This window comes from Podarcis tiliguerta (assembly GCF_965153285.1).
Source record: "Podarcis tiliguerta genome assembly, chromosome: 5".
Classification (NCBI taxonomy): Eukaryota; Metazoa; Chordata; class Lepidosauria; order Squamata; family Lacertidae; genus Podarcis; species Podarcis tiliguerta.
The window spans coordinates 84,341,252-84,366,860 of record NC_139538.1 but is presented as its reverse complement, the minus strand read 5'-3'; the positions used below and the strand labels follow the sequence as shown (position 1 = coordinate 84,366,860).

Here is a 25,609-nt window from a genome sequence, read left to right as displayed (position 1 = left end):
AACCTACAAGTTAATTATTCGTGGATAGTTTAGTGAGGTGCTGAACTGGAACAACCTAGAACCTGCTACTACACATTTACAGGGAAAGATGTGCCACGTCAAGTGTATTTAGCTACTTATTCCCCACTTTTTAAATATCTACAGCAGGCACACACACCCCCAAACTCGGCCCTCCAGATGTTTTGGGACTACAACTCCCATCATCTCTAGCTAACAGGACCAGAAATAGAGTGGAAAGAGAAGTTGCTGAATTGCAACTTATTACCAAACTTAAAACCATGGAGAGACCTGGTCTGAATAGAGACATTGGATTCTTCTCTCATTATACATGATAAAGCTATTTTTAGCCAGCTCACCCCTTGCTTTTTCCTGTAAAACCAATTGCAGTCCTTAACAGTCATCAACAGGTTTACCACACCCATTTCCACCACCCTATTGAGTAATACCCCTCCCCACCCACTCACCAACAGTCGCCCAAAACAACCGCTATTGATAGGGTTATTATCTTGGGAGCAAAAAGATCCTTTGCTAGGGAGATTTTTTCTTTTGGCAAAATGTGGCTGCAAGTTGGAAGTCAGAGGAGGAGGAAGGCTTCTTAAATTCCACACTGTGGACTCTTTTCCAGTGACAAATCCCCCCCCAACCATTTATCCCTTGGCCAGGGGAAACAATGAGATGCACATTGGTTTTCTCCAGTGGGGCTAAAAGCGGCTAGGATGCCGTTTTCAGCTGCAAAACAGCCCAAGAGGAAAATATTAAGAAGCCCCTCTGCACCTCTCATCAGCTGGTGTTCTGCAAAAACAATAACAACCCCTAAAAAGCAGCAATGAACTCTGCTAACATGTGATTTCACCTTCTGAGGAAAGGAGGACTTCTAATGCATCTTCCCATACAACCCCCCCACCCCACCCCCGGGGTAGGATGCCTTCAGTCTTGAGCAACCCTGATAAAACCTCATGTCGCCTTTGTTTATTTAAATCTCCCAACGCAGGCACCTTGTAACTTTCCAGGGAGGTTTAGGGTAATATTTAGCCCAAACCTATTGCTCTCTGCACATTCCATCTACTGCTCCTTGTCCTTTCCTCAGAAATGCCACAAGTCCAGTACTTCCTGGCCCCTCTATCCTCTCCCAGCCAACCAATATCTCCCCCCGCCCCCCCTATAGCAGGCACTATGAAGCTTTCACGCTGCAAGGAGCTGGAGTGTGGACTCCAGAAGGAACCTATTATTAAGTCCATCGCAGAACTGCACACCCTTTCCAGCATGAGTCTTCCAGGGCCCAAATGGAAGAGTCGCTGGAGGTTAATGGCAGTTTCTTTCACCCATTTAAAGGTAAAGGTAAAGGGACCCCTGACCATTAGGTCCAGTCGTGGCCGACTCTGGGGTTGCAGCGCTCATCTCACTTTATTGGCCGAGGGAGTCGGTGTACAGCTTCCAGATCATGTGGCCAACATGACTAAGCCGCTTCTGGTGAACCAGAGCAGCGCACGGAAATGCCGTTTACCTTCCCGCCGGAGTGGTACCTATTTATCTACTTGCACTTTGACGTGCTTTCAAACTGCTAGGTGGGCAGGAGCAGGGACCAAGCAATGGGAGCTCACCCCGTCATGGGGATTCGAACCGCCAACCTTCTAATCAGCAAGTCCTAGGCTCTGTGGTTTAACCCACAGCACCACCCGCGTCCCATTTACATTTCTTAAAAATTCAACCACAGCACCTCCTCAATTGCACTAGGACCTGAGCAGTAGGGGTGGGGCAGGATATCACCTGTTCATTCTGCTCCATTTGCTCGATGTGACTCTGACCCAGGGGAAGCGCATGGCTCTTCCCAAAGAGATGTAGCTGTGAGTCAACGTTTACATGATTTAATACGCAGTCTGGCCCTTCTGTTTCCACAACCCAAATGCATTAAGGGCCCTATTTATAGCCAGGCAGACCTCTCTCCAGTCTCTGCCTCGGCTCGCCTGGCCAAACTCTAATTCAATCTGATCCATCACTCCTATTTGCCTCTGGATACATCTATTCCGCACACCCCTCCCCAAAAAACCCCAACCACATTGATGCAGAAAGGATACTGAAGATGAGGGTGATGAAAGCCAGGGCTGCCAGGATGCTGCGCAGATGCCCAGTCCAGTAATGTCCTCTGGATTTTGCCATGCGGTACGTCAGGATGGACTGAAGGAATATGAAAAGCATGCTGGTAGGGAACGCCACACCTGCCCCGATGTAGTGCAGAACTTTAGCATGGTCCACCTAGGAGAAAGAAGCAGCGCCTGATTAGGAATCCAAAACACGCAGTCACAGAACTGTAGGGACCCCGAGGGGCATCTAACCCATGGGTAGGCAAACTAAGGCCCGGGGGCCGGATCCAGCCCAATTGCCTTCTAAATCCGGCCCACGGACGGTCCGGGAATCAGCGTGTTTTTACATGAGTAGAACGTGCCTTTTTATTTAAAATGCATCTCTGGGTTATTTGTGGGGCATAGGAACTTTTTCATTTTTTCCCTTCAGAATATAGTCCGGCCCCCCACAAGGTCTGAGGGACAGTGGACCAGCCCCCTGCTGAAAACGTGTGCTGACCCTTGATTCTAACCCAACCCTCTGTAATGCAGGAATCTGTTGGCCCAATGTGGGGCTCGAACCCACAACCCTAAGATTAAGAGTGTCATGCTCTACCGACGGAGCTATCCCAGCAGTACACAACCAATTAGGTTGCCCAGTCTACATGTGCAGGAGAATGAGAATGTTTCTCTGATTCCATTTTTCGCAGCCAGTTGCTACAGAGAGCTTGTTGCCAAGATGATTTGCAGGGGTCGGGCTTTGGCAGATCCAGCTCCTTCGGCTTTGAACAGACATCCCTCCGCGCCCATTAAGAATAGTCAGAGGCAGGAAGAGAAAGCCAGACACTGCAATAAAGCATCGGCTGCTTAGGCAGCCCCGTCCTCCCTCTCCTCTCTTCACAGAGACACAGCAAACATCCAAAGCACGACTGCCAAGCGAAGGGAAAGCAAACACAAGGACACAGTTAATATGCCTGGCCTCTCTGGGTGCAGCAGGTTCCCATTGCCCCCAGGTCAGCTACCAGGCCTCTCAGCAACTGACAAAAGGAAAAGAAAGCGCTTGCCAGGCTGCTGGAGGAAGCCAAGTGTCACAAAATGCTGGGAAACTTTGAGTGCAAGTGTAAGGGAAAGGAAAAGGGACCCCTGACCATTAGGTCCAGTCATGGCCAACTCTGGGATTGTGGCGCTCATCTCGCTTTATTGGCCGAGGGAGCCAGCGTACAGCTGCCGGGTCATGTGGCCAGCATGACTAAGCCGCTTCTGGTGAACCAGAGCAGTGCACAGAAACGCTGTTTATCTTCCCGCTGGAGCGATACCTATTTATCTACTTGCACTTTGATGTGCTTTCGAACTGCTAGGTTGGCAGGAGCAGGGACCGAGCAATGGGAGCTCACCCCGTCGCGGGGATTCGAACCGCCGACCTTCTGATCGGCAAGTCCTAGGTTCTGTGGTTTAACTCACAGAGCCACCCGCGTCCTTCTGAGTGCAAATGTAGAAAATGCCTAAAAACACCTACATCATGTTCTAGAGACATCATCTGCAGACATCCAGGGACGTCTAGGGACACTCTTTTAACATTTCATCTCCCAGTCAATTCCTGCTAGGGATTCTCTATCCCAGGGGCGTAGCATGAGGGAGGGGCCCTGCAGGGACGATTGCCCCAGGCACATTTTTCTGGGGGGCGTGTGGCTCACGTCGCCCTCTCTGAGCCAGCGCTATGACAGTTTGCAAAGCTCTGGGAGGGCAGCATGAGAAGGACGCCATGTGCCGTTCAAGGGGCTGGGGTTGAAGGGCACTTCGCTGGTGCATCCTCACACTGCCCTCCCCGGGTCCCGGCCTACTGGGCTGGTGTTGCTCTGGTGGCATCGGCGGCAAGGGCTGGGCTGGCACACGGCAGGCTCTGTTTGCCCTCTGCGTCCTGGGCACCATGAAAACAACCACTGCGGCTGCTCTGTCATCCTAGCTTATTTAGTACAAACCGCTAAAGCAGTCATGGGCATCATTAAACTCTAGGGGGAGTGAGCAGCGGCAGATCCTGGGGTCTATCAAGAACAGCTGGTTTTGTGCCAGAAGAGGAACTGCAATGGTGTAAGCCAGGGTGGCCAACTTCCAAGAGACTGTGATCTACTTTCAGAATTAAAAATCTGGAAATGATCTACCCCTGTTTTTGGGGGGTTCAGGTCAAAGTTGTTGAGCTTTTTTATGGAAGAGGAAAACCCTGTTTTTTATACATATACTTTCTTAGGGGGAAAGTTCCATTTTTGGGGGGGGTTAAAGGCAAGGCTCGAAGGGGAAAAGTCACTCACAATAATAACAATTATATTGCTTTGAATGAAAACAGCCACAGAGAGAAAGCTCAGTCTTCCCTTCCACTGATCAGACAACAATGGAGGGCTGGGCCAGGTGGCGGGACAGGAGTCGATTTCAATGACACTGAGGAAAGGGAGCCAAAGATTGACCCGCGATCCACCAAAACCTCGTGGGGATGTACCAGTAGATTGCGATCAACCTGCTGGACATCCCTGGTGTAAGCCACAGTGTCAAACTAAACCAGAAGCGGGGGCTCTATCTCTGGAGATGCAAAGACCCTTTGCTTTCTAACAAAGCAACTCCAAACCCCTCTCCCCCCACGTCCAAATATGCTACTAGCTACAGAGAGGGGAAATTTTGGGGTTTGCGTTTTTAAAGCCCACAAATTTTCCCCTCCACAGCTTATCAGATTGGGGAGTGTGTTGAAACTGGGGCCACGGTGCAGGGGCAAAGGGTTAACCCCCCTCCCCTGACTTTAATCCCAAATGCCCTCACATATTTTTCGGGGGGGGGGTGTTAGGAGACCCAAATACAAAGCTTCCACTTTATGTCTAGTCTGACCCACAATGGTTTGATTCAGGCCATGTGGTTCAGAGCCAAAGGGGCTGCGGCTACCTACAAAAGAGGGAGTTTTGGCAGGGCAGCCCAATGAAAAGTTCCATTCAGCGTCTTGCAGCGGTGAAAAAGGCAAATGCAATATTAGGAATGATGAGAAAAGGAACTAAAAATATAGTAGCAAATAAAGCCAGGTCGCTAAATAAATTTACAAGACACCTGCAGCCAAATAATTGGTTGGCGGGTTTAAATATATGTGGCATTCAGCTTCCCACACTGCTCCTTGACCTTTGTGGCACCCTTAAAATTGCCTTTTCCATGACTATTAAAAGCAGAGGAACTCTGCCAGTGTCTGACACTAGAGTTAACCATGCTACGATGGCTTCCTTCTCCACGGATCCTAGTGTCAATGATGACACTCCTATCCCTAGGCTCAACACTAGGGAAGTTTTTGCCACATATATGTGGGGTTTGCAGCCAAACCACAAATGCATGTTTTGCTAGACAAGCACGGGGCTACTATACAGAGAGTTCTTGAACTTCCTAGAGAGGGCCTTCTGTGAGGTCACTTCCCCTGCCTCCTTTGGGAGGGAATTCAGTAACAAAGGAGACAACCTTTGATACTATCTCCTGCCTCTGAGGAAACTCTCTCTCCACCATGCTTCCAAAATGATCAGACGTGTCTAGGCACTCCAGACACACAGTCAATTTTCAAGCCAACTTTTTATAATTTGTACCTGAGAAGTTTTCTTACTTATGTTCCATTTGCTGCCTGAATTGAAATGTAAGTAAGCCTTTTTTGTTTATCTTACTAAAAACGTGTGGTTCATTCTCTGCAACGGGGGGTCAGAAGGCCACAGATAAAAGGTATTTAAAGGTGTAATTGTGTAATTTCTAAACCTTAGTAAGCCACAAAACATGTAAGTGTTTTACCCCAGTAAAAAGGTTTCACAGCATGCTTACTTTTGTATTTCTCCCACACACATGGATAACCTTTTAATTTAAATCTACAGATTTAATCCCCAATCTATCTCCTGCAATACAGACATGCCACTTGACTTTAACATCTCACCCCACTCATTCTGTGGTAGCACAACAGAGAAATTATCTAAAAATAACATAAAATATCTCTACAGTGCTCATATAAGCATAAGATGAGCAGGTAATTAAGGCCACTGTTGTGTGATACTCAAAAGCAGAGCATCCTAGATAAGAGACATGCATTCTCCTCTTTAAACTCAAACTCAAATTTTAATATTTTACTGTTTCAATATTTTAATGTTGTATTTTAATCTTGTTTTTAAGTTGTATTCATTCAACTTGTTTTTATTATTGCTTGTTAGCCGCCCTGAGCCCGGCCTTGGCTGGGGAGGGCGGGGTATAAATAAAATTATTATTATTATTATTATTATTATTATTATTATTAAACTGCCCTCTCCTATCTTAAGGCTTTATATCAGGGACTGAAAGTTTGTGTATCTTCAGACGTTCTGGGACTACAACCCTCAACATTCCCAGCCAGCATGGCCAGTGGGCAGGGGTAATAAAAGTTACGATCAAACAAAACCTGGAAGACCACAGATTGCCTACCACACTTTACACAAACAGTGGAGTCAGTCGTCTTACCTGGAAGTTGCCCACCATAATGAGGCCAGCTGCACAGATCCAGCCTAAAGCCAGCCCCAAAGTGTTGAGAAGGGAAGAGCCGTAATGCTCTATAACGTGCGCATATCTCAGCAGGCCAACCAGCATCACTAGGAAAAGGAAGCAAGAATCAGCCTCAACCATTGCCTGAAAAGCCGCCACCTAACTTGCACACAAGACCAGCATTTCTGCCCCCATCGTAAGCCAGAAAAAGAGCAAGAACGTTGATGCCCCACCAAATGAGTTCTTGCAACTCATATGAAATATAAAGGTAAAGGGACCCCTGACCATAAGGTCCATCGTGACCGACTCTATGGTTGCAGCGCTCATCTCGCTTTATTGGCTGTGGCCAGCATGACTAAGCCGCTTCTGGCGAACCAGAGCAGCGCACGGAAATGCTGTTTACCTTCCCGCCAGAGCGGTACCTATTTATCTACTTGCACTTTGACATGCTTTCGAACTGCCAGGTTGGCAGGAGCTGGGACTGAGCAACGGGAACTCACCCCATTGAGGGGATTCAAACCACCAACCTTCTGATCGGCATGTCCTAGGCTCTGTGGTTTAACCCACAGTGCCACCCGCGTCCCTAAATATAAAGGTAAAGGGACCCCTGACCATTAGGTCCAGTCGTCATACGAAATATTTGAGGCAGCTAATGCCTAAAAATCTCTTTTCATTTAAGAGAAAAAGATATTCCTAGCCTTTGGCTTATCTATCACCTATCTATCTATCTATCTATCTATCTATCATCTATCTATCTACAGTGGTGCCTCGCAAGACGAAATTAATTCGTTCTGCGAGTTTTTTCGTCTTGTGAATTTTTTCGTCTTGCGAAGCACCACTGTGTATTGACGGTTTCCCATAGGAATGCATTGGCGGTTTTAAAAAAAAGGCGCAAGACGTTTTCGTCTTGCGAAGCAAGCCCATAGGGAAATCCGTCTTGCGAAGCAACTCAGAAAACGAAAAACTCTTTCGTCTTCCGAGTTTTTCGTCTTCCAAGGCATTCGTCTTGCGAGGTACCACTGTATTTCAAAGCATGCCAGCACCACCAGCAAAACAGCTACAGTACTCAGGGCCCAAAATCTCAGCTAAAGCATCCATGACAGATGACCATCCATCTCTGCTTAAAAACCTCCAAGGAAGGAGTCCACAACCTCCAGAGGGAGACCATTCCACTCCTTCACAATTTCCCATTCTTCCCCCCATATTTTGTTCTTTTCTTACAAAGAAATCCAAACCTTTGCTTGGGGACAAACCGACTCACCCATGAATGAGCCCAAGCTGCAGATCAGGCTGAAGAAGCAGCTCTCTGGAGGGAATGTACCACACTTGCTGTAGGGGAGAACATGGAGAAGGTATCAAAGCATGTTATCTCATAAGACCAGATAAGGAGGACAGTCCCGGGGAATTCTGGCACCCCAGTCACATACTGCATCACATGAGGCCTTAGTCCCCACTGTGGCATGAAAACAAAGTTTTCTGTTCAGATTTTCCTGGATCTTATATTCTGGCCTGGAATTTCACTCTGGCCTGGTAAATAAACTCAAGAGAACTAAAAGGTCATGTTGTTAGCAGTGGCGTAGCGTGGGTTGTCAGCACCCGGGGCAAGGCAAGTAATTTGCGCCCCCTAACCCGTGGATTTGTGCTCCCTAACCCTAACCCCCACGCTACGCCACTGGTTGTTAGGACAGCTAAGATTATGTTGGAAGATTTAAATAAGGAAGGAGTGACAATGTACAATTCAGCAGTGTTTACATTGTAATTAATTTTGCTCTTGCATATTATAATCTTTGCATGCAATAGCCACATTATATTTTCCTTTCTCAAAGATTCATTTATTATAATGTGCTGTTAATCGCACTTTGATAATAATAATAATAATAATAATAATTTTATTTATACCCCGCCCTCTCCAGCCAGGACTGGGCTCGGGGCGGCTAACATCAAAGTATGATACATTAAAAGCATAAATCAAACAATTGATTAAAATACAGCTTAAAATCAAATTTGGAGCAGAATAAAATCAGATGGCAACCCACGGATTAGAACTATTCTATGATTCTATAGGGGACGGGAACACTGAGTGCTCACCAGGCCCAACTGTTTGTGCTTACGTCTTTTATAAATATGCTTACGGCTTTTATAAACTGAGCAGCTGGGACCATACAACAACACTTCAAAAATACCTACACTGGCTCCCAGTGCGTTTCCAATCACAATTCAAAGTCTTGGTGCTGACCTCTAAAGCCCTAAATGACTTTGGACCTGTATACCCGAAGGAGCGTCTCCACCCTCATTGTTCAGCCTGGACCCTGAGGTCCACCTCCGAGGGTCTTCTGGCAGTTCCCTCACTGCGAGAAGTGAGGTTACAGGGAACCAGGCAGAGGGCCTTCTCGGTAGTGGCACCTCTGTGGAATGCCCTCCCGCCAGATGTCAAAGAGATAAACAATTACACAATTGATCAAAGACATCTGAAGGCAGTCCTGTATCAGGAAGCTTTTAATGTGTGATGTTCTACTGTGCTTTTGTATATTCTGTTGGAAGAAGCCCCAAGTGACTGGGGCAACCTCGTCGAATGGACAGGGAACAAAAAATTAATTATTATTATAAGCCCCAGCAATCATCTGGTCAAGCAAGCAATAGTACAATTTAAGGACACACTCCAGCCAGGCAAAAGCATGTGAGGAGGATGCAGAGCTGGGCTGGTGAGAAGTTGTGGCCGGGGGAGAGTCCTGAAGGCCAGTTGGATAGGAATGGAGGGCTATATTTGGCCTGAAATTTCACATCCCTGGCCTGCAAGGCTGCTTCTGAACTCCAGACATCACCCACCAACTGTTAGGATATTTCCGTTCCACCTTAAAAGGGAGCAGGATGTTTGTGTCACAGCCTGCGTATTTCCTGTTTCAAGGGATGTTTCTGTTGTGTCTTTGCTTTCGTCTCTCTGTGTGCCTGAACACTGAAGCAGGCAGTCATGTTTTTCTTTGTTCTGACCAACGCTGAATAAAGTTGTAAATATGCTCTCCTGAGTGCATCTTTCGCTGTGCATTATCTGCTGATAGAGCGTGCATCGGCTCTGGAATGTGGCAAGCTATTTCTGGAGCTCGTGTCGCTAATTGCTGATACTGCGTGTCTACTGGAGATCAATGGATGTCCGGAGACGACGTAGAGTCATGATGGACTTTCTCTCCCTGGCAGTATCCCAACACCAACTTGCCCCAGGGAGCAAGGAATGGCGTTCCTTACCTGACAAGAGGGATATGATCCAACGTACAGCAGGAAATAGGGCTATCCAGCTCACAAGATTGATTATAAATCCTGCAAAGGAAAGCAGAGCGTATTACATGAAGGCTCTGCACCTCTAAACAAGGCAAACAATTTTTAAAAATCTCCCCCCCCCCCAAAGAGGAATAACAGAAGAATAAGTTTGGGTCAATTCAGAAAGATGCCATCCTGTCTAGATTGTGTTTAGTGCCCATTGAACATTTTTCCAGTGCTCTCCAATTCCAGATTACTCCATGGCATCTTCCCCTGGGCTTTAACTGGTAGGGAGGCTGGCTACCAAGCCCCCGAGACTGGCGCATTTGTTGGTGTCAGGGGTTCAGGAGCAGAGTCACAGGAGAGGGAAGAAACGGAGAGCGAGGGGGAGGAGTCGGAAGGAAATGTCAGCGGCGACAGTAGTCCAAGGTCTCTGAGTCTCTCCAGTGACTTGGAGGATTCACAGAAAGGGGCCCCCATGGTCAGGGCAAGGGGAGTGCCCAGGGGGACACCTCGGGAAGAAGGGGCCAGAGGGGACTCAGAGAGTAGCAGCTGGAAATCCGGACCAGCGTCCCCCCCAGAGTGCAGTAGGGGGGAGGAGTCCAAGGCATCGGGATCAGGGAGCGCGCAGGCAGAGGGAGAACGTGAGGCAGGAGTGGCCACACCCTCGTCAGGGAGCGAGGAAACGGTCATCCGGAAAGTAAAACGCGCGCGCGCGCCAAGTTCAAATGTACAGGAGGGCGGCAAGGTGGGCAGCCCGGGTAGGGAGCCAGGTCCTAAAGCCCGCCGAAGAGAGGGGGAGGAGTCAGAGGGGTCAAGCTCTGCGTCGGAAGAGTCCAGGAGGAATGAGACCCCGGGGGGTAGTAAGACCCAGAGGAAGAGAGAGAGAAGGAAGAGGTGGAGTAAGATTAGAGTCTTAAACTGGTGCAAAGGGGGTGGAGATCCAGACAGAGCTTCGCCGGTCTAAAGTCCAGACGTAGGGCTGGGACGCTGAGACTTGTAAATGGAGACTATTCTTCAATAAAGACTTTGATACTGTACTATCGGCTAGCGTTGGTCCTTGGTGAGCTGGGACCCGGAGCCAGCCCTGACAGTAAGCTCTGTCTCTATTTTAAAGTTTTGGCACCAAGAACCTCGCCACGTGAGTCGGCGCAGCGAGGACAGAGGAGGGGTGCTTACAGAGCTCACAAAACTCAGGCAAGATGACGACGGAAGAGCAGATAAAAGCCCTGCAAGAAGCGGTGACACAACTCAGCACGGAGGTAATTGCATCCAGGAAGAGAGAGGAGGAGATGGTTACCTCCTGCCGGGATCTCCAGGCCAGGTTGGACGTGCTTTCCAAACAGGGGCAAACGGGATCCAAGGCAGAAGGCATAGGCTTGGGGAGAAGGGGAGGAAGCCTTGTATCGCATTTCGACGGGAGTTTGCAGCAGTACCCCAACTTCAGAGCAGACCTGCTGTTTGCGCTGGATTTACTTGACAAAGACTTTAGAGATGAGAGAGAGAGAGTGGGGTTTATCTTGTCCCATTTGCATGGGGAAGCCAAAACGTGGCTGCGGAATCTATGGAGGGACAATGATCCAGCGCTCCAAGATGCGAAGGCTTTTATTAAAGCAATGGACTCATGCTTTTTATCAAAGGTAGACGTCGATCTTGCCAGGAGGGACATACATGGACTTAAACAAGGCAAAGCCAGCGTGCGGCAGTACCATACTCGATTTTTCGGACTGGTTCATGCCCTGGGGTGGGAAAAAGATTCTGCGCCAGTCAGAGACCTCTTTTGGGAGGGGTTGAATGCAGATGTAAAAGCGGAGATTGGAAGAGGGGAGAGACCAAGGAGCACCCAGCAGGTAGTCCAGAGGGCTCTGGAGATCGGGGTGCATCTGGAAGAACGTCCTTGGAACAGGGAAGAAGGGCGTTGGGGAAGGGCACCAGCCAGAGCACCTCCCTTCTTTCCCAGAGAAGCAGCGCGTGCGCACTCCACACCCTCGCAGGGAGGGGGAGAAGAGCCGATGGAAATCGGAGGTGCCAGGGCTCAGTCAGCTAACAGAGCCCTAACGCCGGGAGCAGCCAAAACGAAGCCTCCTAGAGGGAACAGGAAGTGCTACATCTGCGACAGTGCTCAACACATGGCGAAAGAGTGTCCCCAGAGGCTCCACAAGCACACTGCAGCCTCCGCAACAGTCGCAGAAGCAGCTCAATTGAAAACGCAGCAACAGTTAAACGACGGAGTCTGGCTGGAGGAAGAGGCACTGGGGTCCAGCCAGACAAGTCAATGAAACAATCCCCAGCACTTTTGCAACCCACAGACCCCCTCCCACCCAAACCAGTGGTGCAGCTTACAGCGTCTCTCCAACTGCCCAATGGACGCACTCTGGAGGTGCCGATCACCATTGACTCCGGCAGCAACGCTGACTTTATAGGACTGGCATTCATTCAGCAGCACAATATACCACTGCTACCAGCCACGCTGCCCCTGAACGTTGTCACGGTGGATGGCAGAGACTTGTTAGGGGGGCAGGTGGTGCAACAAACGCAACCAATGGTGATGCGGATTGGAAATCACCGAGAAGTCATCAGCTTTAATGTCACACACCTGTCGGACACGCCTGTAGTCCTCGGCATGAGTTGGCTGCACAGGCACAGCCCAGCATTGGCGTGGTACCAACGCCAACTGACCTTCGGCTCCTCCTATTGCGCGGAACATTGCATCCTTCCTAGCCCGGAAGAAGGAGGGGACGACCCGCAGCTACAATTAGGCACGCTGCAAGCAGTGCCGCGCAAGTACGCAGCGTTTTTGGAGGTTTTCTGCGAGAAGGAAGCGGACAAGCTGCCCCCCCACAGGCCCTATGACTGCAAGATTGACCTCCTGCCAGGAGCGACGCTGCCAGCCGGGAAACTGTATTCCATGTCTGAGGATGAGCTGCAGGAGCTCAAGGAGTTCATAGACCTCAACTTGAAGCGCGGTTTCATCCGGGAGTCGAAGGCAGCGGGGGGCAGTCCTGTATTCTTTGTGAAGAAGAGGGACACGCCCCAAAAAAGACTTGTGGTAGACTTCAGAATTTTAAATTCCAGAACCAAGCCCGCGGCCTTTCCCATGCCCAAGATAGATGACCTGCTGGCGACGGCGAGGAAAGGACGCGTTTTTACAAAGTTGGATCTGCGAGGGGCGTACAACCTGATTCGCATACGGGAAGGAGACGAGTGGAAGACTGCCATGTTCACGCCCCTGGGCACATATGAATACAGAGTTATGCCCTTCGGTTTACAAAATGGCGCCCACTGTTTTCAAGCTTTCATGCATCACGTCCTGGCGGGTCTCCTCTACAAGACATGCGTCTGCTTCTTGGACGACATCCTGATATTCTCAGAATCTGAGGAGGCCCACGAAGGTGACGTCAAGGAAGTTCTGCAGAGACTGCAGGAGCATCGGCTGTATGCCAAGCTGGAGAAGTGCCAGTTCGACAGGACGGAGGTGGATTTCCTGGGCTACAAGCTGTCGGACAAGGGGCTTGCCATGGACAGCGCCAAGGTTCGCGCAGTGTTGGACTGGAAGAGCCCGCGCAATCGGAAGGAGGTCCAGCGGTTTGTGGGGTTCGCCAACTTTTACCGCAAGTTCATCAAGGGGTTCGCGATGCAGACGGCGGCCATTACTGACACGCTCAGCTCTAAGAAGAAGAAGTTCATCTGGACGGAGCAAGCGGAGCAGTCCTTTCAGAACCTTAAGCGTCTCTTCTCGTCCGAAGGGCAGCTACTGCATGTGAATCCCAGCAAACCGATGAGGGTTGAAACAGACGCCTCAGACAGAGCCGTGGGCGCCGTACTGTTGCAGGAGGACCCGCATGGGGACTGGAGACCGTGTGCCTTCTACTCTAGGAAGCTCAGCAAGTCGGAGCAAAACTACACCATCTGGGACAGGGAGTTGCTGGCCATTCATGCAGCATTCAAGGCGTGGCGACACTTCCTCGTCGGGGCCAAGCACACCGTGCAGGTCCGCACGGATCATAAGAACCTGGAGTACTGGCGCACGGCAAGATTCCTAAACCAGCGGCACATCAGATGGGCGGAATTTTTCGCGGATTTCGACTTCAGGATAGAATACATCCCAGGCGACAACAACATCATGGCGGATGCACTGTCCAGGAAGCCGCAATACCTCGAAGAGGCGGCACCAGCAGCGGCCAAGCACATTTTCGCTCCGAAAGCGTGGGCGTGCGCTGCAGCAACCGTGGACTTGGAGGCGGTCCGTCGAGCACTGCAGAGGGACCCCTTTGCACAAGCCAAGATGGAGGAGGTGCACAAGGGCACAGTGAAGGACGACGAGTTCCAAGTACGAGACGGATTGCTCATCCGCAGAGGGGCCCTCTACGTACCGGGAGACGACCTCCGGGCGAAAGTACTGCAGCAGTTACACGACGCACCCACCGCCGGGCACTTTGGCAAGGAGAAGACGGCAGAACTCGTTGCCAGAGATTTTTGGTGGCCCAAGATGCGGGGGGAAGTCGCGGAGTACGTCTCGAGGTGCGACACCTGCCAAAGGGCCAAGTCAGTGCACAAACCTCCGGCGGGACTGCTCGAACCGCTGCAGACTCCGAGCGAACCATGGGAGAGGGTGGCCCTGGACTTTGTCACGGATTTACCCAGCTCAAGGGGTAAAACGGCAGTGCTAGTGGTGGTGGACATGTTCACTAAAATGGCCCACTTCATTCCGTGCGCGAAGGTGGCCACGGCAGAACAGACCGCCAAACTGTTCATAGACCACGTCTTCAGAGTGCATGGACTGCCACGGTCTATCTTGTCCGACAGGGGGCGCCAGTTCATTTCGAGCTTCTGGCAGAAGCTGATGGGTTTCCTGAACGTCAAGATCAACCTAGCGTCGGCGAGACACCCGCAGACCAATGGACAAGCGGAACGCGTCAACGCCGTCATGCAGCAGTACCTGAGATGCTACGCAAATCAACAGCCGACGACATGGGTGGACTACCTGCCGCTCGCTGAGTTCGCTTACAACAACACGAAGCACGTGTCCACAGGGGTGACGCCGTTCTTCGCCAACAACGGGAGGCATCCCAGAACCTTCCCGGGATTAGAGAGACTGGGGGAGGGGGAGCCACAGGCAGCGGAAGTCTTGGCGGCGGAATTGCAGGAAGTCCACGAGCAGCTTAGGAGGCAGTTAGAGCTGGCAAAGCACGCATACAAACTGCAGGCTGACAAGCACAGGAGGGTTGGTGAAGACATACAGGTGGGAGACTGGGTGTGGTTAGCGGCCCACGCAGTGCCGACCAGATCCTTAGCTAAGAAGAAACTCGGACATAAGCAGCTAGGACCTTACCTAGTTGAGGCACAGATCAATCCGGTGGCCTTCCGGTTGACACTTCCGGAAGGATCCAGAATGCACCCAGTATTCCATAGGTCGGTGCTCACGCCCTACAAAGCACCTCACCGATTTCAGGCGCAGGGCACGGCACCAGACAAGTATAAGGAGATCCCCCCAAGGAGGGAGTCGCCAAGAAGGGAACCCATCAACCAGGTCACAGAGATTTTGGACTCGAGATGGGGGGAAGAGGGAGTGGAATATTTTCTCGCAAGGGAAGGTACCCCGGCCAGCGCCAACAGTTGGGTGCCGGACTATGCCCTGGACGAGCCTCTCCTCAAAGAGGAGTTTCATGCCTTGTTCCCACACAGGCCCATGCCAGCCGAGTATTTCGACGACTGGCTTTTCACACCCACGCTTTCTACCAGCACGTTCCAGGGATTCACCTCGGACGAAGAACCAGCATTAGACACACGTTCACCGGAGGGCTCGCCCTCGGGGTTTGCCTCAGACCGCTCGTTTTGGTGGGACAATCGAGGAGAGGAGAGGTGGCTGAGGGGCCCTTGGCAGGCAACGGACCCAGAGGGGAACGAGGGTGAGAGGGACATGGACGTGATGGGGGAGGACGTTGGGTTCGAGCATGGCGGCACGGAGATGGAAGCAGAGGAGAACGAGGTCGGCGAAGACATGGAGGACGAGCCGGATTTCTCTAACTGGATGCACGCCACGGGGGACGAACTGTATCCACCATTCACCCCCACAACGACGGAGCACCCAGCACCCCCGCCGGAGGAAGGGGAGGGGGGAAGGGGGGGCTTCGAGGGGGGGATGGATGTCAGGGGTTCAGGAGCAGAGTCACAGGAGAGGGAAGAAACGGAGAGCGAGGGGGAGGAGTCGGAAGGAAATGTCAGCGGCGACAGTAGTCCAAGGTCTCTGAGTCTCTCCAGTGACTCGGAGGATTCACAGAAAGGGGCCCCCATGGTCAGGGCAAGGGGAGTGCCCAGGGGGACACCTCGGGAAGAAGGGGCCAGAGGGGACTCAGAGAGTAGCAGCTGGAAATCCGGACCAGCGTCCCCCCCAGAGTGCAGTAGGGGGGAGGAGTCCAAGGCATCGGGATCAGGGAGCGCGCAGGCAGAGGGAGAACGTGAGGCAGGAGTGGCCACACCCTCGTCAGGGAGCGAGGAAACGGTCATCCGGAAAGTAAAACGCGCGCGCGCGCCAAGTTCAAATGTACAGGAGGGCGGCAAGGTGGGCAGCCCGGGTAGGGAGCCAGGTCCTAAAGCCCGCCGAAGAGAGGGGGAGGAGTCAGAGGGGTCAAGCTCTGCGTCGGAAGAGTCCAGGAGGAATGAGACCCCGGGGGGTAGTAAGACCCAGAGGAAGAGAGAGAGAAGGAAGAGGTGGAGTAAGATTAGAGTCTTAAACTGGTGCAAAGGGGGTGGAGATCCAGACAGAGCTTCGCCGGTCTAAAGTCCAGACGTAGGGCTGGGACACTGAGACTTGTAAATGGAGACTATTCTTCAATAAAGACTTTGATACTGTACTATCGGCTAGCGTTGGTCCTTGGTGAGCTGGGACCCGGAGCCAGCCCTGACAGTTGGTTTTGTTTTTAACCTAAGTCTTTCCTGTTTTCTAATCCATCTTTCCACACTGATGTATTTTAAAAGAGAAAAGGACTTCCCTTAAGAAGATTTAACAATGCACATCTGTCAAGAGCACAGCCTCTCCAGCTTCCAGAAAGCCCAGCCAAGGACATCATGGGGTTTTCAGGACAGGCATTCACTGCAGAATGCAGTGGAGAGATGATTTGTAAATGGAAGAAAAACACATCTGCAAAATCCCATGGCCACATCAAAAGATACATAAAGTGTGACAAAAACCCTGCACTCCATGCATGAGAATTTCACTAAAGTCCCCTTTGGTAATATTAGAATGCAATTTCTTTTCTTATGAATGGGTGAAGAATGGTCGAGGGAAATAAATTTTCAATGCATGAGTATTAAGACACAGAAGCAGATTCTCTTTGCATCGCATCTGGAGATGAAAAGAGGTGGAAGGAACATTCTTTCATATGTGGTGGACTTGTAAAAGGGTAAACAAGTATTGGGAAATGATCCATAATGAATGGAAAAAAATTGTTCAAAAGTACTTTAAAAAAAACAAAACAGAGTCCTTCCTGTTGGAGATAATTCAGACTGAAATGTTCTGGTGTCAAAAAAGGTTATTTATGTATGCTACTACTGCGGCCTGTGTTTTGTTAGTCCAAAAAAGGAAAACGAGCGAGGTCCCAACCAAAGAAGAATGGCAACTTAAGTTTACAGAATACGCACAACTTGCAGACTTAACATATAGAATAAGAGAATAAGAACAACATATGTTTAAAGAAGATTGGAAAACGTTTATTGAATATATGGGAAATAGCTGTGTACAGCTGAAATCGCTGGCAGCATTAAGATAAATTCAGCAGTGTGAATAAGTTTTGATGGTTGCAATAATGGAATACTGAATGCTATAGTTTTTGTAAAATATGCAAGAATTTATGATACATACACACAGAGCTTCCCAAGACGATGCTGGCACAGCCAAGCCTCTAGCTACACTTGTTTTCACCCTGCAAGACGCTAAAGGCAAAACAACTTGTTCCATATGGGGTAAGAATTTGGCTTCTACGCCACCTGCTCATTACCCAGGTGAGGGAACACCTTTTAAATAAAACACGGAACCAAGAGAATTGCAGCAAGCATCAGCGAATCCAGTTAGGGATCTGGTTTAGGAACTATTGCAATAGAATGGCCTTGTCAAACAATCATTCAGCAGAACCAGTTAGAAAAGACTGCCCAGAGCAAATTTGTAACAAAGCTTATATAGGGTTTCAAACACAGTGCACAAAGAATAATAAAACATAATAATCAAAGCAATTTGGGTCTCAATAAAAAAGGTGTGATATAAATGCAGTAAATAAATAATCTGATACAGCTGAATGATTTTTAAGACGACCGATTCCCTAACTTCTCAGGAGTTGGAACTAATTTTGAACGATAGGATTGCTGGAGGAAGAATGAGGAGAGCAGAACAAGTGTTTTCCTGATTGCATCCATTTGGAAGGACTGCCATGCAAATGATTTGCAGCAAAAGGCTCGGAGATGGAATCAGAGAATTGCAGAGTTGGAAGGGACCCTGCGGATCATCTAGTCCAACCCCCTACAATGCAAGAATATGCAGCTGCCCCATACGGGGATCGAACCTGCAACCTTGGCATCATCAGCACCACGGCCTCTAACCAACTGAGCTATTCAAGCAAAGATGTCTTGAGAGTGTTACTGGAAAATTGGGCAGGGGGAGATCAGGAATGTAGACACCCCCATGCTTGATCCCTTCTCATTTTATCCTCACAATAGCTCTGTGAGGTAGGTTAGACTGAGAGGCAGTGACTGGCCCAAGCTCACCCAGTGAGCTTCATGGCCACGTGGAAATTTGAACCCTGCTTTCTCTCAGGTCAGGGTGGCGCTGTGTGTTAAACCACAGAGCCTAGGGCTTGCCGATCAGAAGGTTGGCAGTTTGAACCCCCGCGACGGGGTGAGCGCCCGTTGTTCGGCCCCAGCTCCTGCCAACCTAGCAGTTCGAAAGCACGTCAAAGTGCAAGTAGATAAATAGGTACCGCTCTGGCGGGAAGGTAAGCGGCGTTTCCTAGCGCTGCTCTGGTTGGCCAGAAGCAGCTTAGTCATGTTGGCCACATGACCTGGAAACTGGTTGCCATGACCTGGAAATTAGGTTGGCCACGACTGGACCTAATGGTCAGGGGTCCCTTTACCTTTACCTTTCTCTCAGGTTCTAGTCTAGCAAGAGACAGGCACTGCCAGGAATGTTTTCATTTGAACCGGCTCAGAAATGTGCAGTTTAAAATGGCAAATTCTCTTCTAGGCCTCACCCCCATCCCCACAAAACCAAACAGATGACATTTGGTGTCTCTCCATCTCTTTCCTAAACTCTCTTTTGTTTACACCCTGAACTTATTTAAAGGCAAGAACACAAACAGTGGCAACCTCCTTCCTCCTCTCTCCCTCCTTGACCTTCCCCAAACCACAGCATTCTTGGCCCAGCTCAATATTATAATTTCCCCCCCTGTTTATGCGACAGAAGCAATTGAGAAAACTTGGTGGATTCTTTTCCAGGGCAAGTATGTGCACCCATATTTTATATCAGCTATTTCCCAGCTGGAAATGCGGAATCAAACTAAATATAAGTCTTTTTCTTGGCTGAAGTGCTTAGCCGCGAAGAGCTTCCAAGAAACACATTCTGCTATCTCTCCGACTCATCTGCCAGCACACCCTGTTAACTTCTCCGGAATGATTTTCATCCTTGACTACTTTTGAAAAAAATGCAAGGGCAGCTGTGTCGAAAAATGGGGCAGAATTGTGCTCCGAATTCAACTCAAAGGGAGCTAACAGAAGCCTTTATAATAAAAATATTGGCTGTATCAAAACTAATCCCAAAGGCTTTTATGTACAAATAAACAACAACAACAACAAACAATAAGTCAGTACCAGATCTGAACCCCTGCACAAGCCCAATTGCCAAACATAATAGAAGAAGAAGAAGAAGAGTTTGGATTTGATATCCCGCCTTTCACTCCCTTTAAGGAGTCTCAAAGCGGCTAACACTCTCCTTTCCCTTCCTCCCCCACAACAAACACTCTGTGAGGTGACTGGGGCTGAGAGACTTCAAAGAAGTGTGACTGGCCCAAGGTCCCCCAGCAGCTGCATGTGGAGGAGTGGAGATGCGAACCCGGTTCCCCAGATTACGAGACTACCGCTCTTAACCACTACACCACACTGGCTCACATAATAGACTGGGGTGTGGACAATTCATTGGTGTCTTCCTAGTTGCATGGGAGGGAATCATACTGATAGGTGAAGGGATAAGGTCCATCTCCCCACAAGCTGCCTTGCGGTGAGAAATAGGCTCCCCGGCCATACCTATAACTAGTTAAGGTGGAATTGGGGGCCCGTTTTGAGCCTGAGAGCCACACTTCCTTCTGGGCAATTTTCTAGTATCCACATGCCAATGGTGGGTGGGGAAAGAGTGGGAAGAGCATTGAACATAAACTTTTAGAAATCATAGAACCGTAGAGTTGGAAGGGACCCTGAGGATCATTTAGTCCAACCCCCTGCAATGCAGAAATATGCAGTTGCCCCCTACAGGTTTCGAACCCGCAACCTGGGCATTATCAGCACCATGCTCTAACCAACTGAGCTGAGCCACCCTTTTGGTGTCTAGGGGCACATTTGTTCAAATGATAATAATGAATAAGGCTAGACGAATGCTCCCATAGTTGAAGCAGGGACACAGCCTGCAAAGTAGGGGGTTGGACTAGATGACCCTCAGGATCCCTTCCAACTCTCCAATTCTACGATTCTATGAAATAACTAGCATAACAGAAACGGAGCAGAGATCACTTTCCTGGCATTTCCCACTGGAGCTATTTGACGACTTAAAATAACGCGGCAGCAAAAAAATGAGAAGTCTCCAGAGAAACTGACTGTTCTCCAGCGGAAACGAAGATTTCCCATGCCAAATTTTCAGCCGAGGGGACAAATTGTCATCATATTATGCTGAATAGAATTTATGTGCTTCGTAATGACAGAACAGACGCGGGTGGCGCTGTGGGTAAAACCTCAGCGCCTAGGACTTGCCGATTGCATGGTCGGCGGTTTGAATCCCCGCAGCGGGGTGCGCTCCCGTCGTTTGGTCCCAGCGCCTGCCAACCTAGCAGTTCGAAAGCACCCCCGGGTGCAAGTAGATAAATAGGGACCGCTTACTAGCGGGAAGGTAAACGGTGTTCCGTGTGCTGCGCTGGCTTGCCAGATGCAGCTTGTCACGCTGGCCACGTGACCCGGAAGTGTCTGCGGACAGCGCTGGCTCCCGGCCTATAGAGTGAGATGAGCGCACAACCCTAGAGTCTGGCAAGACTGGCCCGTACGAGCAGGGGTATCTTTACCTTTACTAATGACAGAATGCTGGAAAAGCTGTTCACCAGGTCCTATTTACCTAGGAAAATAGCCCATCTAGAAGAGGAAGAACCCTGACCCTAAACCTTCTCTGTTTTGCAGGATGTCTTCAGGAGAAGACAGGGCTAAGGAGTAAACCCTACACAAATCTGGAGTGAGGACCCTAGGACGGTTGCATGGAGCCTTGTATGCCTCCTTCCGGCAACTCCTGCAGCCAAGCTGCTGCCAAACATATTGCTCTACTTCCCTTTGGACCAGAGAGTGGGGTCTTGTTTGGGCAGCCCAGGACTTCCATGCACACTGCCCAGGATTGCACCCCAGGAAGGTCCCTTCGGTGCTCCTAATGTAGCGGTTTGACTTCACCCCCGGTGGAGCTCTCCATTGTCTTTCAAGACACACGGATGCCAACAATTCTGGAAACTGGTTCTACCAACACCCACCTGCAAGGGATATGGGGTCAATTCATAAACAAGGCTAGCTCGAGGAATTTTGGTGCCCAAAGTAGAACATCCAAGTGAAAACCCCACCATCACCACCATTTCCTTCATGAACGTGTGTGAGACTACAAGAGCACAAGTCTCTCACTCTCCCGCCCTTGACGGTACCCCAAAGCTGCCACCTGCCTCATCTTAGAGCAGGCACCCCCAAACTCCGCCCTCCAGATGTTTTGGGACTACAACTCCCATCATCCCTGACCACTGGTCTTGTTAGCTAGTGATGATGGGAGTTGTAGTCCCAAAACATCTGGAGGGCCAAGTTTGGGGATGCCTGTCTTAGAGCATATGCATGCGAAAGGTCCCAGTTTCAATCCCAGGTAGGGTTAGGAAACACTCCTGTCTGAACCTTGGAGGGCTGCTGCTGCCCATCAGGCTAGATGGCCCAATGGACTCAGCCAGCAGAAGGCACCTACCTGGGCTCCTAAGAGCCCCTGTGTTCAGAGAGCAGCACGTGGGATATGGGTGGGGAATAAAGTTTCGACAATTTGTGAAAAGGGAGTTGGAGGGAGTAATGGCTGAAATGTGACGCCACAACACTTTGGTTCATCAGGACTTGATGCCAACTGGTACACTTCCTTCTGTTTCCTCACTATCCTCCACTTTCCATGCGATCTCTGCTCACTCGCTTAATATTTACTTGCCCTGCTCCATTTCCACTCTCTAAAATCCTCTGTCTGGGCAGCTTTCTGTAACTCTTTGCTTCCCCTGATAGAAACAGACACTCCACAGCCACAGAGCAAGGAGGAATGCAACACACACAAGTCCACACAGGTGGCCCCCTGCAGCTGGATTCTCTAAGTTGGGGGGGGGCAGACAGTAGATTCTACCAGCTGGTAGAATGGACTTTGCAGATCAGAGAGGATTTCTGAGTCTGTTTTTTTCTTAACAATAGCAGCAACAACAAACAGTTAACATTTCCCACTGAACTTAGCTGAAATGAAGGAAGGTAAACAAGGGGTAGACTTTTGTGCCAAAGGACTGTGAGCCCAGTTCAGTTCTGGTGCTGAAAATATATTCTTGGGGTCTGAATGCACTCAGAGACACCCTATTATTTAATTCTAAACACATGCATTTTGCAACTAGCTCCCATGAACTGCAAGAAGATCAAACCTATCCATTTGTAAGAAAATCAGCCCTGAGCTGAGGCTCCAATACTTTGGCCACCTCATGAGAAGAGAAGACTCCCTGGAAAAGACCCTGATGTTGGGAAAGATGAAGGGCACAAGGAGAAGGGAACGACAGAGGACGAGATGGTTGGACAGTGGTCTCGACTCAGTACATCGGCCCAGTCACTAGTCCTTCAGGACGCCTCGACCTGCCAATTTCCTTCCCAATAATAAGGTGCAGCTCCTCTTACTCGCAGCCCCTGTGCTGTTTGGCCTTGTGCTACTTTCACCATCTTCCTGGCCTCTGCCACTTTTTTGTTCCCTCACATCAGGCCCAGATTAGGGCAACTGGATGCCTTTGGCTAGGAGACTTTGGGAGGCCCAAACTCAACAGCACCTAATCATAAGAAATGAAATCTTGTTCTCTTTTTTACTGTTCCATGGACTGCAAGAAGATCAAACCGATCCATTCTGAAGGAAATCAGCCCCGAGTGCTCACTGGAAGGACAGATCCTGAAGCTGAGGCTCCAATACTTTGGCCACCTCATGAGAAGAGAAGACTCCCTGGAAAAGACCCTGATGTTGGGAAAGATGGAGGGCACAAGGAGAAGGGGACGACAGAGGACGAGATGGTGGGACAGTGTTCTCGAGGCTACCAGCATGAGTTTGACCAAACTGCGGGAGGCAGTGGAAGACAGGAGTGCCTGGCGTGCTCTGGTCCATGGGGTCACAAAGAGTCGGACACGACTAAACGACTAAACAACAACAACTGGTTGGTAGGTCTTTGGAAGGTGGGGTGTCCTAGTGAGAAAGAAGAAAGGTGACCTCTGTGCACCTCCTGTTTCAAGTGCAAGGCAGGACATTTAAAGTCGCAGGATGCCAGAGCTGTTGGATGCATGCAATTGTCCCTAGCATGCAGAAGTTCCTAGGTTCAATTCCTGGTGGCTCCAGACAGGGCTAGGAAACACTCCTGGCTGAAATCTTTTAGATAAGGCCCACAGAGAGACAGAGAGAGAAATATGCATATCCACGTCTCCTCTACATGAACCTCTGATCCCGACCGCAGCTTTGGGTTAAAAAATAACCTTTGTCCCTGCCCCAAAACTGTCCATTGATTGGGACCCTGCTACAAAATATTAAGTGCTACATTAAAATGGGGGGAGAGCTTAGAAAGTGTAACAATATTTTTTATATTCATTTTTAGCCAAAAAGGGCATTCCTTTCATATAATAAATGGAGCTGCACTGTGGACATTAAAATTGTACATATCCTTATGTACAATAAATACTTTAATGTGGAGAGAGGTTTGTAAGCGGTGAAGAGGAGGGAGTCAAAATATTGTTTTCATGCTATGCTTTGTAGCCAGTCTATGTTGCGTCTCTATTTACTAACTACTTGATCTATTCACCATGAAAGCCTATTGGTTCCTCATGACGCTGACGTATCCTGCTGAGGAGTTAAAAGTCCCACAAAGAGAATCACAGAATTGGACGGGACCCTGAGTATAATCTAAGTCCAACCCCCTGTGATGGCAGGAATATGCAGTTGTCCCATACAGGGACAGAACCTGCAACCTTGGCATTGATCAGCACCACACTCCAACCAGCTGCGCTATCCAGGTTCATAAAGACTAAGACTACAGCCCCTCCTTCCTTTAGGATTTGGAGCCTTTAAGGATTAATGAGGTCCCTTTTCCAGCCAGGAAGGCGAGTGCTTATGTCTCTCAATCCATTTTGGCAGGAGAACTGGGCCCACCTACCTGTCAATCCTTTGACATCAGAATGATGTCGTTTTCCTTCGCCCTTATAGTTTCAACTCAAACCACATGAGCAAAGTCACACATATTCACAAGTGCCAACATTCTGCTGATCAGCAGCACCTGCACATTGCACTCCCTTCGCCGGCACGGTTTGAAATCAAGCCACTACGGCTTGATGGCTGATCCCTGCATACCACACCAGGCATCATTGTATATGACATCAAGTATAGGGAAAGTGGGCAGGGCTTGGGCAAAACAATCTGAATTACGATGCCTGCAGGTTAGAGGTTCGCCGCCACTTAAGGTGAAACTGTCTAGCACGCCTCCTTTTTTCTCCACAAGCATGAAGACCACCAAGTGGTTTTTTTTTTATTTTTAAACCCTGTAATGCAGTGGGTGGGTAGACTCTGTGCTTTAAATAGCGGACTACGTGCACCATGCAATTGTTGGCAAAACTGCAAACTTTCACATCTTCAGGCTTTCATAGTTAGAGTTCTTTAGCTACTTACATCATCTAGGCGGCCGACTTTGGGTTGGGGGGGAAAAAATGAAAAGACTATGCAAGCACAGAGTCTAAGTAAACCGTACCATCCTGCGCTTTAAATACCAGATCAAGGTCTTTCCCCTCCTGGCTAGAAGCAGAATGCAAGCAAATGAGCAAGGAGATGAGAAACAGCCCAGGGAAACCCACACAGACAGGCAGAGCCACCAACAAAAGCCATTGTGCAAAGGGAGGAAGAACTCTTACCAATTATGGACTGGGCAGATGTGATTGTTGGACAGTGCCATGGCATACCTGTAGGGAACAAAAGAAAGAAGTGAAAGAAGTGATCGTGTCTGCTCTTCTCAAACACCCAACGGCTGCTTCTCAGTTCTCTGCAGCCTAGGAGCAGCCCCAATGCTCAAGCCTCCATTAAGAATGCACAGTAAGCCAGTAAACAGGGTGTTCAGGCCAAAGGTGGCAGTCAGTCTTCAAACTCCTGCCTCCTCAACCACAGATTCGGTGCGCAGCCTTCAGCAAGTCATTTCTCTTAACCTTTGCTGTCCATCAATAAAGTGGATTGGTAGAGATTTTGAGGCAATCTGGGTCATGCTGCACTGCAG

At 49.5% G+C, this 25,609-nt stretch overlaps 1 protein-coding gene across 1 annotated transcript in view; it reads right to left on the bottom strand.

Moving 5' to 3' along the window:
- NFKB2 (nuclear factor kappa B subunit 2) overlaps nt 1-25,609 on the bottom strand; it is a 94,338-nt gene that overhangs the window by 54,729 nt on the left and 14,000 nt on the right. The window contains exons 2-5 of the mRNA XM_083440364.1: nt 25,254-25,301; nt 9,813-9,884; nt 7,834-7,901; nt 6,552-6,679 (exon numbers count right to left, since the gene is read on the bottom strand). Of these exons, the coding sequence (XP_083296490.1) occupies nt 6,552-6,679; nt 7,834-7,901; nt 9,813-9,884; nt 25,254-25,301 (316 nt within the window). The remainder of the gene's footprint in view (nt 1-6,551; nt 6,680-7,833; nt 7,902-9,812; nt 9,885-25,253; nt 25,302-25,609) is intronic.